The sequence below is a fragment of the Acanthopagrus latus genome, chromosome 7 (assembly GCF_904848185.1).
Source record: "Acanthopagrus latus isolate v.2019 chromosome 7, fAcaLat1.1, whole genome shotgun sequence".
In the NCBI taxonomy this organism is placed as follows: domain Eukaryota; kingdom Metazoa; phylum Chordata; class Actinopteri; order Spariformes; family Sparidae; genus Acanthopagrus; species Acanthopagrus latus.
Window position 1 is genome coordinate 16,071,933 of NC_051045.1, and position 15,814 is coordinate 16,087,746.

Genomic DNA, 15,814 nt, shown 5'->3' on the forward strand with positions numbered 1-15,814 from the left:
GTGTGTGTGTGTGTGTGTGTGTGTGTGTGTGCTGTTTTAAAAGAAAAGGTATCGCTACACCAGCGGGGGCCCCCAGCAACAAGAGTTAGGGCACTCCTGGGTTGGCGGCCTGGGACTGATTTAAGAGTGTGTTTGAAGTGCAGATTACAGATTCTTTGCACCAAATCCCTCCAGGAGTATCCATGGCCCCTGGAATCTCTCTCAGGTTTCTTGTCAGGTCCGGCCGTGGCTGCTCGCCCCAGCTTGAAGTCTTCTGGACTGGCCAAAGAGGAGGGCCGAGGCCGGACACGCCGGAGAAATAATGAGATGCACACACACATACTGGCTGGCTCAATCTAAATCACTGAAACTTGATTTGTGAGAGCAGTCCTGATAACAAAGATTTAAGTGTGTTGGTATGGTGTACCTGTCCATGTATGCAATTATATAGTAGGGGCAGAAATGTCTCCAATAGGACTCAGCGTTGGGAAGCGTGAATGCTCCACATTCCCACAAAGGGGATTCCAACATGGAGGTGAGAGTCTTCGCATGTCCTGCACATATGCAAAGTCCTGCATTTTACTCAGTAGAATCATGACTACAGTCTTTAACTGCAAGACAGTGAGCTGCAGTGTCACCAGTGAGCACAGGGGTGTGTTTGTGTGTCACTGATCTGAGAGTAAACAACGTGACTACCTAACACTGCTGTGTGCGCTCATACGTCCCCTCTGTCTACATACGTGCACACTGGTAGGCTGTTCTGAAACGAGCGCGACCCTGCAGAAGCCCTGCAGAACAGAGCCACTCTGTGCATGAAAAACCATCAAGCTACTGGGAAGAGCGGATGAAAACCCGCATTGTGCATCCCGATCATAAAAGCAGAATCACACACAAAAGCTAGCACGCAGTGTACTGGAAGATACTCATGAAGAAGCCGTAGTCTGCCGACTCTGAAGGCATGCTAACTATTCCACCAGCCGTTTGCGACATTCTTGGACGTGCTGTCCACATTAGCAGCATGAAGACGGTGTTCAGTCAATGTGGACTAACAGGGTGCAGGGAGCGGATGGAAGGACTACTTAAACAGACCTTGATGGGATGCAGCATAAGCACACATGCATGTTTAACTCAGGCTAATTGGATTTTTAGCTATAAAGGGAAAAAACATGTTCTGGGAGCATTAAATCAACCAAGAGCCACATTGAGAAGACAGTTTCCTAACAACACACTAAGTCAAGTACTTATTCTTCTGGCAGCTATTCTAAATTCCATTCATCTGATGAGTGGTATGATAATAACATTGGCTATTTCAAGGGTGAAATGCACAAAAAGCAAAAACAAAGTGTCATGGTTACAGTCAAACATCCGCTCATGATGCTTTAATCAGGCTGTTTTGCCCAGTTTGAATTCTCACACCCACGCACTTGCTTTACAGAGCGTCTGCAATCCATTTCTGACTGCTAGGGGGAAAAAAACAAAGTTTTTTACCATCTAATATGTAGTAATACTTTTCAAATTAACCATTCTGTTTGATTTCTCCCTCTTTTCTTGTAACTGTCAGGCTGATAATGCTCCTTTGAGGGGAGGTAAAGAGCTGGGAAAAAAGGGGCTCTTGAGGCCGAGGCCACGGAGGCAGCCCCATGCTGGCCAGCAAACAATGCTGTTTTTGGAGAGCCAGAGTACTGGACTCAAATGAAACCTGGTGGGAGGGTGCGTGGGGGGGGGGGGGGGCAAAACTGGACACGTCAGTTATTAGGTCAGCATTGAAGGGAGAAAAGAGAGAGAGAGGAGGGGGGAGGAAAAGGAGGGAGAGCAGGACGCAGCGTGTGTGGTGGAAAGCTGTATTGGTAAAATGACACTGGCAGAACCGAAGGGGTTTCTGCTGCTTAAACCATCAGCGCTCCAACCTCCCTCTGTCCCTCTTCCTTCCCCCAACTGTGTCTTCCGCCCGGTGATGAAACATTCAGACAAGGCCAGCGCCCAGGGTTTAGCATTTCCACAGTGCACGTCAAGGAAAAAGTCAGGTTTCGGCACAGAGAGCCTTGCACATTTTCTGTTTGCAAACTACACAACACAATGTCCAGCCCTGCTTAGTTTTTTGCAGCGGAGGCTCATTGATTCAGGCAAAGTCCAAATGAGTCAAGTAGAGAAAAAGAGGTGTGTGGCCGTGTACTCACTATAGGGGACAATAGGACTCAGCATTCTGTGGAGCTGGTCTCAGTAAGGAGGAATGCTGTTTTGTGAATGCCAGTTAAGGTTAGCGTCCGTCCGGCTGTAGCCCATCACTAGCAGGAGCTCGCACTGACCACACAACAGCCCTGAGAGAGAGGGAGAGAGAAAAGAGAGGTGAGGCAGTTACAGGCTGCTGCACAATGTCTGGACAAACACTCACATGTCAACTTACCCTTTCACACAAGCTCACACACACAAACACACACAGACCAGAATTCACCCACAGTATGATAGAATTACTGACCAACCTGAGAACCCTATCAGTGTAACAAAAACACAGTCTGCACACACACTCACAGAGCGAGCGAGAGAGAGAGAGAGAGAGAGAGAGAGAGAGAGTCTGCCAAATTGACGCACACAAGGGTATTCATTATAGGCAGGCATTAAGCTGATTGTGAAGCAGCATTCGGCCTCTAAAGAGGGCTTTCTAAATCTGCCTCACAAAAAGACTCATGCATACCATTGCTTCGTGCACTGGGGCAATAAAGACTGCATTCTTAGGAGACCAAATACTTTTGGACCAAATGCAGGAGGAAAAAAAAACGTGTTCTGCAATGACAAAGTTCACTTTTCTTATCTAGTTATCTGAATAAACATACCTCTCTTTGTGTTAAATGCGCTGAACATTTAAAGCATATCTTTTAATACACTTTTAACACACAAACACAAAACTGACTATGTTTTTCTATTTCCAAAGGTAAGTCCAAATAACATAAAGTCTATCTGTGTGCTGTTTTGGGTCGTAAATGTCCCGTTTTTAATCATGCACAGATTAAAAACAGTTTAATCCTCCATCTTCTATTGTTTTGTTTTGAAATGAGGCACTTCTCTAGCAAACCCATGAGATTACAACGACTGTCGGAATTTCTGTTTTTTTTTTTTTTTTTACGCAACAGCCATTTGTATTATCTTCTCAATTCGGTGGACAGTGAAGCATAATTCCGATCCACGCTGGCACCCAGCCGCTTCAGAAAATACAGTGTATTAACAATACAGAGGTAACAGAAATTGTAAAATAGTTTTAACTTTTCATTTTCTACAAATAAAAATGTAAATATGTACGTGAATATACAGTCATCTCTAACAAAATGTTAAGGCACTGTATCTATTGATAAAACAAAAACTACGGGCAAAACATCATGGAAATATAAAAATGACAACTATTTTACAGCAGTAATGCATCATCCTGACATCTACTGTTTTTGCACACTGTTGCAGTTTTCATTCTATCTGTGTCAGTGTGTATAAAAACAAACAATCAGTAACCAATTTACATTCACTCATATGCTATTGATATAGAGAGGAAATTACGCAATGACCACACGGCTGTCCCTGGACACCAACAGGCTTCACGTACAGCACTGCCTCCGACTATGACCCCCTCAGCTCAAACTGACAGTCAACTTTTAGCACTCAGCCCAGAATAACTAACTACGCTCCAGCAAAACCACAGCTTCCCCTTAAAGCAAACACAGCTCTGTCCTCGTGCAGTTCAGAGAGAGAGAGAGAGGCTGAAAGGTGAAGGCAGAGTTAGGAGGATTGGTTTGCTCAGGGAAATGTCTCATGGTTAGTGGCCAGAGAGGAGAGCCGCTACAACATGCTCAGCTCCAACTTCAGCCAGCAAGGCAGCGGAGCCAAGTCAAACAGCGGGGAGAGCGGCGAGCTTTGACAGCGGATCAACACAGAGAGGCAGAGAAGACAGCCAGCCTTACCTATTCATGCCTGCGTGTCCTCCATCAGATCTGAGAGCACCACGATAATCCCTGGAGCAGACCAGACTTGTGTGTGCACTGCTATGCTTTTTTTCCACATATGGGACACCAGTCCACTCTCTCTCTCTCTCTCTCGCTCTCTCTCGCTCTCTCTGGCCAGTGACAACAGAGTGAGCGACTCAGCTCCCCTCCCCCATGAATTTCCCATCCCCCTCTCCCTCCCCTCCTTCTCTCTCTTTATGCTAAAAGTATTTAAGTAGGGAGAGAGAAAAGAGAGAGAGAGAGAGAGAGAGAGAGAGAGAGAATGAGGGGAGGGCAGAAGGGAGGGTGGGGGACTGACCAATCGAGCTCTGAAGGAGAGACAGGGCGATCGTACAGGAGCTCGGACACAGAGAGTTTTTGGTTGGAGGGAAATGATCAGGGTAAGTTTGGTTTGCTCTCGGAGGATTAAGAAAGCACTGAAGGAACAGTGGACAGATTTTGGTGAAAAGCTGCGGAACAATCTACTAATTCTTCTCTAACTGATAAAAACCAACGTTACAAGAAAATTTCAATCCATTACTCATTATTAATCACTCATGAAAATTACCATGCAGAAAAACATACAGTTTTTTTCATTTATTAGCTCCTTCACCAATGCCATCCAACAAATTCCAATGACGCCCCATCAACATGTCACATCTTCTGTATGTAACACGTTCTGAAAGACAAAACAAGACAGTAAGCTAGGTGCCAGTCTACGGTTTGGAGATATTTACAGATCAGCAGCTAGCTGAGAGCTTTTCCAGTTGTTGCACTGGCACTCCTGAAATGTATTTAGGTGCACCAGAACACACAACAAGAAATGGCATTCACCTTAATTGAAAAATTAACAACAATTATAACTGTTTTTCAGGAGCACCAGTGCAACCAATGAAAATGTTTTACTTGCATTTGGAATTTTTGGGTGTACTGAATCAAACCATGCGATGTAAGTCTATGTTTTAATTAACAATTTAAACACCTCGAGTTGTGCAAAGACGCACCAGAGGTCCACCATCTCAGGGGTGGGGTCAAAGCACCTGCCTCCAAGTGGGCAGCAGTCATGTCAGGAGGGCTTCATCATAATTCAGGGGAAGCTGGTAGCTTACACTTGAAGATGTATTTCTACATCCGTCCAGTCTCAGTGTCCATTTTCCTCAACAACAGGTGGATGGAAATCAAAATCTTAACAGCAGCCTGAAAAACAATCATGACAAGTGGCTGCCCATGAACAACCACTGCACAGTGTAAGATTAAACAGCACCAAAGAGGGTGCTGCTTTAAAATGTCATCGACTCAAGAGGAGCATGTCATCAGTTTAAAGATCGCTGATGCACTGGGCTGACATGAGAGTCACACAACCTCGATCCAGGATCATCAGACGACATATCTCAGTCCAGGGTGCTCCTACTTCACCAGGAAGGACATTATACACAATATTTAATTATTTCCAATGGTTGGTATTGACTTTCATAGAAGAGACTGTATCTAATAAGTGTGCTCCAATTAAATTTGCCACAGATCGTTACTGGCCAATATTCATTCACAATACTGTGATCAGTGGTCTCTATAAAGGCTGATTAAAAGAGCCAATCAGATAAATGTGCAAGTTTGTCTATGTGCAACTGAACTGCCGCAGGGAACTGCTGGGCTGAGTGTCCCATCGTACCCTGGCCGAACAGAGTGTGCTGTAACCAAGCATTCACTGCAACTGAGCATGTTTTCTCATGGTGTTACTATTGTTACAATTACAGGATTGCAAATATGTTGCGCTGCTTAAACCAAGAGGACACTGCAAATCCTCACTGAAACTGTAAGGAGAAGAGCTAGTTAGCTATAAGCTGCGTTTCGTGATGTCTCTGGAAGCTATCAGAGCTAATAGCTTACAGTGGAGCTAAACATACAGTGGGACTGAGAATTTCTGTTCAGAGAAACTGTTTACATTAAATAAATGTACTAAAGTTTCAGCTTCAGCTGAACACAGTTTGGTAAAACTACACTGAGTTTGGCATCACGGACAAGTTCTGTCAGAGATGACAGCAACCATATACAAAGCTTACTAATGGCTAGCAAGTTGAATAAGAAAACTAATCATTCAAACTCCTCAACAGACAATAAACAAGCCAACTCTAAACTAGTGCTGAAGTTAGGCAGCATTTCTGGGATTAGAAGGGTTAGTGTTAGTTTATGTCATGATATCTTACACACACTTCTTTTCAGGTGATGACGTTTGTGGCATTTACAGTAAAACATTCCAAAGAGAGCAAAACCAACATGTGGACTAACATCATACTAAACAGTGTTAAATATCTTTGATTATGTTAATGATGCAATATTTGTGTCACTCAGAAATGTTTCAGAGCTCCATCTATCCCGTGGTCAGGTGCTGTTCCAGTTTCATTTACTCGCTCCTCACACACAGCTGTCAGGCTGTTTTTAGCACCACACCAAGGGCCCAGTCATCTCCTCTTGTTACACAGAGCTGCTACTCTAGTCGAGCTTCCCTGTTGTGCTGCCGCACAGGCTAGAGGATACCACCCACACACACATACATTCATATAGAAGTGAGCACAAAATGAGCAGACCAGCTGAAAATAGAGAGGGACATTGTGATCATATGTTCAGCAGCCGGAGCGTCCCGTCCACTTCAACATGTGACAGTGTAAGGCTGGCTGAAGGCCTGTTGACGCAAAATGAATCATCCAATACTGCAGCCTTGCTAGTTGATGTAGGTAATTTAGCTTTTAGTCTGGTATTTTCATAGCTTCGGCTATCATTCCTACTGGTAATATTAGTATCTTTATAAACAAAGTTAATTGGTGAGTTTAAGAAATGTGGCCACATTTAAAAAATAAATCGGGCGGGGAAAACTTAAAAAAAATAAATAAAATAAAATAAAATTATATATATATATATATATATATATATATATATATATATATATATATATATATATATATATATATATATATATATATATATATATATTTATATGGAAGATACATGGCCTTGAATTGGGAGGTTATCATCCAAACTGTCCATCATCTATCATTTTACAGACAAACTTCATGGTTCTACTTTGACGTACCTTGTACAGTTTCCTGTGCAATGTTGGCTTGTTGTCAACCTATGTGATCACCTGTGTTTCTTGCCCTCTTGGATTTGTCATGTATCAGTATCAGCATGTTCTTGACTCTCAGCGATTACATTGATAAATACAATGTTATAACAGTTGGAATTGATGACAGCCAAATTAAAATCCAAGTTGTAATAAACTGTAATTGTTCTTTTAATACATGGCCTCTGAAAGTTCTCTTGTTAGACTTGTGGGCTGAGCTATTTGAGGAGATGCCCCAGTGGTCAGTGACATGGCTCAAATTGGAATGTAGGGCAATAAACCCATTGGAGGAAACGCAGCAACTCATTAGAGTGGTTACAAAACTTAACACACCCAGTGAGTCCCAGTTCCGAACCACAATTAGACTGCTTAATGTTTTCCCTAATATGGGATCCTCAATAGATTTGCTAATGGTGTCTCTGTGGGGGTTTAGGTGAGGGTACGGTTGAGTAGGGATGTTGAAAGCAGACAACTCTGGCGCTCTCTCTATCACTCTATTGCCTTATTAGTGCTGAGGCAGCAGTGTGTGGACACAGGCAGCCTGCTGAGCCCAGCACTACTGAAGCACAAAGACTTCAGGGCCCCAGGACATGAGACGAGCCAAAAACAGAGAAAAATACGACGTAAAGAGAGCTTCAGTGAGACAAAGCAGGTATGCCTGCACAGAAATGTTCTTGTGTCACATGAGTGACTTTGACAGGTGTCATAAAAGATCCCGCCTCCTTCTCTGATGCATTAAGATATTTCTGCACACTTGTGACAGCTCAGGCCCTCCAAACGTTCAGAGGACATTCAGTTCAGTGGATACGGGGGGGACATGGTTTACTGTCAGGGCTGGGAGGTGCCTGGTGGTTGGAGGTTAATGGAGAGATATGAGAGGCAGACAACAGAGCCATTGCAGGAAAAATGACTGAAAATGACTCCTGAATGGACAGAGGGTGCAGGTCAACACGCTAGTCTTTGACCTCTTACTCCGGGGCATGTCAACTCAACACCTCCGTTCAGCAGGTTGTTTGCCCAACGATGAACTACGTTAAAGGGTCAGCTGGTTTCATTGAGCCAAACTGATGAATCAGGCTTATGTTTAATTGGGTTAAATGAAAATCTGCATGCAGCACAGCCCCAAAGGGTGATTAGCTAAGCAAAATATAATGCTTAATGGCTGCATGGACATAATTTCTCGTCTGAGGGGGAGTAGATCAAAGTTGCACTAAGGCTGAGTCCTTAGCAGTGGCCATGGGTTTGATCCCAACCCCAGTCTGCATTTCATTCCCTCTCTCCACTAATCTTTGTCTATCTGCAGCAAGGCTAACGATAAATGAAACAAAACCGTCTCGGTACTGTGGCAGCTACTTGGTACAAGGGTTGCAACGGTATATCATTTTTAAAGTAAACGGAAATTTGACAATTTCTGAACATAAACCATGTACATTTGTCTATGGTGTTAAATTTGTATTACTATTACTTAGAAAATAATTATTCAACTTATTATCAAATGTCATGTCTGTAAGGGCGTATTGAAAGTCAAAGCATTTGTTAAACCAAAGAAAACCTTTCTATTTTCATTCTATAAAAGGTTCACAGCATGAAAATGTATATCTTTTCAAACCTACTTGGTATCACAAAATCCTGATGGCTAGAGCAAAGTCTAGACTCATGTGTAGGTTTGACTATTTTCACGATTGATAGATTAATTGTTTCATCCACAAATTTCAAAAATTGTGAAAAATGCTAATCACAATTTCCCAAAGCCCAAACTAATGTCTCAGAATTTCGTCAACGTTCTTAAATCCAAATACAAAGAAAGGAACAAAATCCTTACGTCCAAGAAGCTGGAAGAAGCAAATGTTTGACATTTTCGCTTGAAAATTGACAGACGAAATAGTCAACAATTAAATTTCTTTTGATTGACTTTGATTTAAAGACTAATCATTGCAGCTCTACATGTATGAGGAGAGTTATGATGTACCTCAGCTGTCAGGTGCATGGTGTGGTTGAGTGAAGTCTATTATACATATAAATAGGACGGGGAGGTGTTTCATATATTTTAAGCCAATCTAACCACATTTCTGTCGAAAATGTGAAATAAATGCCCAAAAGAATGTTTGTTAATGATATAACCAAGTGACGCTGCTGCATCTTACATGAAAACAATTTTTACTTTATAAGTAATTTTGGAGCAGGTTGGTATGGCCAATAAAAAGGTAAGTATTAATTACACGTTCAGCCTTTTGACTACTGCTTTGAGTCTGATTGAGACTGATGTCTGTAAGAGTGACATATCCGTAATGTTAGCAGATAGACAAGATTAATAACGAATAAGTGGAGTGACAATTATTTGTCCAGCATACATGCACCTATGTTACTGAAAATTCCACGGACATTGTAACGAAAATTGTAGACAACCACTGAGTTTGGAGGTTTGGGGATCTGTGAGCAGCTGTATGCACTGAGTGGAACAGAGCCTTGGTATGAGACTTAAGGTCTGACCGCAGGAGACTAACTGTTTCCAACACTGTGTGGACTGGCTGGACCAAAGCACTACTTAAAGGGAAACTAAACATCCAAATTCAAACGCATACGCCTGAAATCAGAAAAGGATGTGAGACAAATTTTGTACATTTTGTTTTTCAAAACAAACAAATTATAAGGAATTTCCTCTATTACCCGTTCTGTGACAGCATCTCAGAGCTCAATGAAGCACACTACACCGGTGTTCTTCCAGTGTGCTTTTACATAGCCACAAACAATCCACAAATGTGTGTGTGTGTTGGTGGTGATAATCAATTCCAGGCCCCCAAGGTTGGCCGATATCATTTCATTAGAGCAGGGGAGCGAGTGCCGGGGCTTTGGCCAGATTAGGGCAGAGTAAGAAACTCTACCCCAGCCCCAGTTGCCCTGAAGAAGGCTGGCCGAGCAGTGGAGGAAGGGACAAATTGTGTGTGTGTGTGTGTGTGTGTGGGTGTGTGTGTGTGTGTGTGTGTGGGTGTGGGTGTGTGTGTGTGTGTGGGTGTGGGTGTGTGTGTATGTCAGAAAGGGAGGCACTGAGGAGGGGTCAGCAGGATTATTAGTGGGAGGTTCAGCTGTTTATTATTCCAATTCTATCTCTAACAGCTGAAAATTGGAGAATTAGGCAGCCGCCCTGAGCAACCTGGGGATCAATGCAGAGGGGTTAAACCCTGTGGCATGGCTCCTCACACTGACAGAGCTCACAGATACTGACGCAGCACACACACACACACATACACACACACCACAGAGGTCATTCACAAAACTTAACAGACACATCAGATTTACCGCTCTGAAGTGATAAGACACTCACGGACTTCACAGGTCGATGAATAGCTTCACACTTCAGACACGGCTGAGCGTTTGAAAAACATAAGGCTTCATTAGTTAGATGACTGACGTTTGGTCGAAATTCTATCAAGTTCACTCTTTCATGCTGGGAAAATGTTTCTGCAGGGGCTCAAATGAAAACTAGCATTCACAGAGAAACTCATTTCTCTTTGTCTTCATGCTGCTGATCATGACCTGTGATCCAAATGATCTCTTGAAACATGTTGTTGGATCCACCCAGCTATCCATCTCTCAATACAACCTTTTCACTCATGGACTTTCTCTGATACATACACTGCTGGCATGTGCCTGTAGTGTCAGAGGGTCTCTTGTCACGTCCATGCATGTTGCTAATCTGGAGAGAGACATGTGACACTGGGAACTGGGAAACCTGAACTTTCCACGCCATGCAGGCACGCAGTCTGAGCGCAATGGAAACAGGACCATGGACATATGGAGGTCGAAGAGTTGAATTTAGATTTTAAATGGCTTCTAGATGTTTCAAATTACGGCCCGCAGGGGGATTTTTGTTGTTGTTTTACTGTCTAAGTTTTCTGTGCAGAGGAAGTAGGGAGGCTAACAGGTAAACAAACTAAGAGAGATAAAGGAGAGAGGGTTTCAAACCTGATGCAGCCAAACATTAACTCCAGATGTGGAGATCTTCACATCAGCACTGTGTCATAGAAACCTGATTGGAATCGCATTTCAAATCACGTCCAAATTTGGATCCGATTAGCAAAAATAACATTTCATGTTTTTTTCCTGACAGTGGACTATGTAAGACTTTGGCCACCTGTCAAATTCATACTCAAGAAAAAGAGGGGGTCACGTATCACCAGAGTAACTGCTAACTGCTGCCAACTGTAGCTGTCCTCAGGTAGTTCGCTCAGTCTGTTGATCAATTTTATTCATTTTTTGAACTAATACTCTTGCATATTAGCCCTTTAAATTAGTCTGTGTGTGTGTGCATGCATGCATGCATGCAAGCATGCGTGCGTGTGTGTGCATCCTTTCAGCCTGTTAATAATAAGCTGTAATTAAAGACGGTTAGCTAATCACCTAGCTGCAGGTCTACTAACACTAGTTACTGTCAGTAAAACACTAGAAGTGATTTAATCTTGTATCAAACCAGCTCCAACCACTGAACACACTTGTATCATGCACAACTGCCATTTTCCCCTTGAATCCAACCAGGCATGCTTTTCATCAAATAAAAAAAGAAAAATATCATTAATGCATCTAATGACATGTACTACTGCAGGGGTGACTTCTCATGTCCTACAAATGAGGGCAGGTTGATCAAAAATGATAACTGATGCAAAACAGAACCTTGCTTACAGAGGCAAGTTGTAACTTGATGCTCAGTCACTGACATTAATTTGCAAAAATGCTTACTTGATGAAGATGATTTCCTTAAATAATGGCATGCATTTATTCACTGTGAATAGGTCAGTTGCAAATTGCATGAATGTATTCATTATTTCAAATATCTTCCAATGGATTCGCTCATTTGGCACAAGGCTGAACAATGACTCACACAGCACACTGTGCACTTTCAGCCTATTCAGCTGGTTGAAAGAAACTTTATCCTTGGACTTTTCACAGTCACACAAGTGTTGCAAACAGCAGGCATACAATACAAAGCTAATACTATACACCGAAAACTCTGTCACCTCGCTCTTCCTACAAATGTCTGTGGTCTGGTCCAGTTTTGTTACAGTTATCACAAGAACATCTCACTCTTAACTGAAACGAACCTCTGGCTTATTTCCGCACAATAATTCATAGGATATTGATCATATTATCTCTGGCCACTGGAGTGGTACAGGTATGTGTGAACAAAATCTCACTTAATTATGGCTCAATCACCATCCTCTGGATCCAGCGGCTATTGATAGAGATGTTTGTGGCAGAAAAGACTTCTGGAAAATTGATTGGAAATTGATTTAATTTTGAAAATACAATTCATATATGTAGGGCAGGCATTGAGAGAAATCAATGTTTGCCATCTACATGCAAAATAGAAGAGGGTGAGCAAGTGCATCCAGTAACACCATGACTTCACTGGGAGGAAATATAGGTAATATGTGTTATTTGTGTGTGTGCAGCCATTTCTGGCCACATGTACATATTGCATGTGTACGTATATTTGAATGTAATAAAAAGAAAGGAGCTCAACCCAGAACACTCAGAGCCTGGCAGATGTAAGCAAAGGAATAATACCAAGAAGCCAACACGTGCATATACACAGCTCTAGATAAGTGAGGAACTATGGTTAACTTAATCACATAATGTGTAACCACTCAAATTCTCTTTTAACTCTGGCTTGAATTTTATAATGAATGAAAAAAATGCTCAGAATTGATGGACAAGTCAGGCTCCACCCCAGGAAAAAGGAATTAGTTTCCCCTTACGTGATTGCCACAGACTCCAATAGCTCTTGTTGGTCTATTGGTCCCTCTATTTTCTCCTCCATCAACAGAGGTTGGTAGGGAGCTAATGGCTATTCTCCACTCCTTATTAAACCTTTTCTCCAGGGTCTAACTCGTGCCCAGTGTTAAGGGAAACAGGGGCAACGGAGCGGGGCATGGCTCACTGGGGTGTCTTTTCTAAAATGTCCAGCCTGTTGGAGAAGACCTGGACAAAGCAAGGAGCCTGGTGAAAGCTGCCTGTTGTCCACCTAATCCAAGCTGTAGCCCCGTCTCCATTGACAACGTGAATCCGAACAATGGTCTCTTTCAAGAGTCGTTTTCTTCACTGACACACTGACATGGCAACAATAGAAGAAGACACTTAAGCAATGGAAAACCTTGTCCATGATCACACATGTGCTTTCTTCACAAATGATACAGGAAGAAAAGTGCATCTGTAAATGACTGTCAAAAATAAATAGAGTTTTCCTCAGAGAAAGAGCTTGGGGAGCAGACACGTGAAGCCACGTGCGTATAAGATCAGTCTTCCATATCTCCACTGGTGATTGCAATAAACAGAGGCCCAGAATTGCCACTTGTACCAGACTAAAGGGTGAAATAGGCTTCATCGTGTGGTCTGGTATAAAATGAATTTCTCTTCTTCGAGATCAGCTTTTCTCGCCGTGCTTTTTTCCCTTTCCTTCGAGCGCATTTGCTGACCAACAGAAAAGGAAGATGAATGCTTCCATTTCAGATGCCGAGGCCCCCTTCTCTCATCTCCTTCGATCCAGATTTCACATTAAACCTGTAATAGCATACGACCCTGCAAGGCACAATTCTCATTCAGGTGGGCCATGTTATATGAATGAGATTTGGTGAAATGCCAATATTTATGCACATACATTCACATTCAGAGCCTCTCTCATCATTGCATCTACTTCTGTACTAAAGAAAGAGCAGCTGTCACTTGAAGCATCAAATTATAGTGAGGAATACGCAAACAGGTGCACGTGCATGCACATAGAAATCCACCACAAACCACCCCCACCTCAAAATATACAACCACACCACACTGTTCAGACACTGGTTTGCCTGTAACAAGCCTCTCCCCTGCAGTCTGTGTCCCACTATCCAGCCAGCTGGCTACAGTGCTACAGCTACAGTTACTGGGAAGGTCATCTGTCAGAGACTGAACTAGGCTGTGGCCGTTTGGCATCCCCAGGAGGTCTGCAGAGAGAGGAGAGCCGTCTCTGAAGGACACTTTCCCTTCTCTCCTTTGCTCTAATTCAATCGTTCTGACAGGGTTGCGGTGTCCCAGTGTCTGCCAGCCCAGTAATCTCGGTGTAATTGAGTTCCCAATCAGCCATCCATCAATAATGCATCTGGTTCCATGAGAGAAGAGACGACCACTGCTCCGGCCCTCTGCATGGAGGAAGGAGACAGGATTCTGCTCCGACTGGACAGAGAGATCTATTGCTTCCTGGAGATCGTTCACTAGACTCCCTGGCTTATATCACTCACAAGCTTCTACAAAATTGGGATTATTGTGTTATATCAGACGCTATCATGATGGTGGGTGGTTTGCAGAGCTGAAAACACTGTCGTTCCAGGCAAATTCAGAAATCAGCCCACGAAGCATCATAATTCAATGATTCATCTGCATTGTGTTGTGTGGTTAGATGACAGAAAAGATTCAAGGAAAAAGCGACATCAGAGAGAAACTGAAGCCTCTCCTACAGTGTTTTGTAAGACTTTCTTGAAAGATGCACAAAGGTTCGAAGTCTACCTACATACTCCTCACTTTTCAATTGCTGGTGCATGCCAACCTATCAATTAGTGACTAAGACCATGGTCCTCCAAGGTTAAACTGTACAGCTGTCTGAATGATTTTCAATTATACAGCCGGGAAGCCCCCGACAGCTCGCTGGTTCCCACCTCCCTCTCTGGTCTCACAGGGTCATTTATAATACCTAAAGCTTCCCATGGATAATTGTGTATCACCACCTCCACAGTGTTATCTCCATTTTCAATTTCCGATCTTGGAGCACCTGGTACCCCCCTCTTAAAGCGTCAGTATGCCTGTGCACTGTGTTATGAATAAAGTGCTTGAGATGGAACATTCTGAGAAAAAAAATCTCTGTCCAGAAGTGATGCATACGTGTTATCAGAGATGTAATGCTGTGAAGGAATATTTAGTCTAAAAAAAAACCTCAATTGTCAATATAGTTTAAATGTCTGTTATGATCTTAAAACTATGGGATCACAAATAATGTGTAATGATGCCCACATCTTAGTTACATCAAGCTCCCAGGATCCCTGTTGTGTTGTCCCTTTACCCTTGGGTCTGCCAGATTAATGGCTCATTTAAGTCCCCATTACATTACATTAGCCTTTTCAGCCAGCGCACACAGTACACTCCCCAGCAAATAAATCACATCATGAAAATATGAATCAATCTCAATAAGTGACTGCACATAATCTGTTTGATGTTAAAGACTATGACAAAGGTTTATACTCAGAGCAGCAAATTACTGTCACTCACAGGGACTGACTCTAATAGCTCTGGAGCTATTGAAGCTATTGGCTTGTCTTTGAAATAAGTCTATGAAGCCCAGGGAAGGGAAATATCCTCAATGTTACTGCTATAAGATTTCACAACCAAAAAGCGAAGTTAGTCAGTGTGAGAGTGTTATTACACTAGTCAGTGGTCTGAACCGATTCCTGTGGTTGGTTGGCTGGGCCAAAAGTCCCGGTATGCCACAAACCAGGGCTGCTTGCCCAAGCAATTTTAGAAAGTGATTCTGTGTGTGCTTAAGAGTGTGACAGCATGTTCGAGAAAATTCTGTGAATTGTAGGCACGGAAAAGGCGCAGATGTGGTTCACACCACACACCAACACACACAACAACACCGTTCCCAGCTGGAGGTTAATTCAATCCCAGCGCCTTCCATTTTGAGGCTGCTGTCAGACTCAGGCCTGCAGTGTGACATTGTGAGGGAGAG

The 15,814-nt window shown here is 42.9% G+C and overlaps 1 protein-coding gene across 3 annotated transcripts in view; it reads right to left on the reverse strand.

Moving 5' to 3' along the window:
* si:dkey-157g16.6 (uncharacterized protein LOC561837 homolog) overlaps positions 1-15,814 on the reverse strand; it is a 51,461-nt gene that overhangs the window by 13,329 nt on the left and 22,318 nt on the right. For 2 of the 3 annotated variants that reach the window (XM_037105351.1, XM_037105352.1), the window contains exon 3: positions 2,157-2,297. In XM_037105351.1, the coding sequence (XP_036961246.1) occupies positions 2,157-2,181 (25 nt within the window). In that variant the 5' untranslated portion in view covers positions 2,182-2,297. Of the gene's footprint in view, positions 1-2,156; positions 2,298-3,923; positions 4,088-15,814 lie in introns of those variants that run through there. The other variant, XM_037105350.1, reaches the window with a different exon arrangement.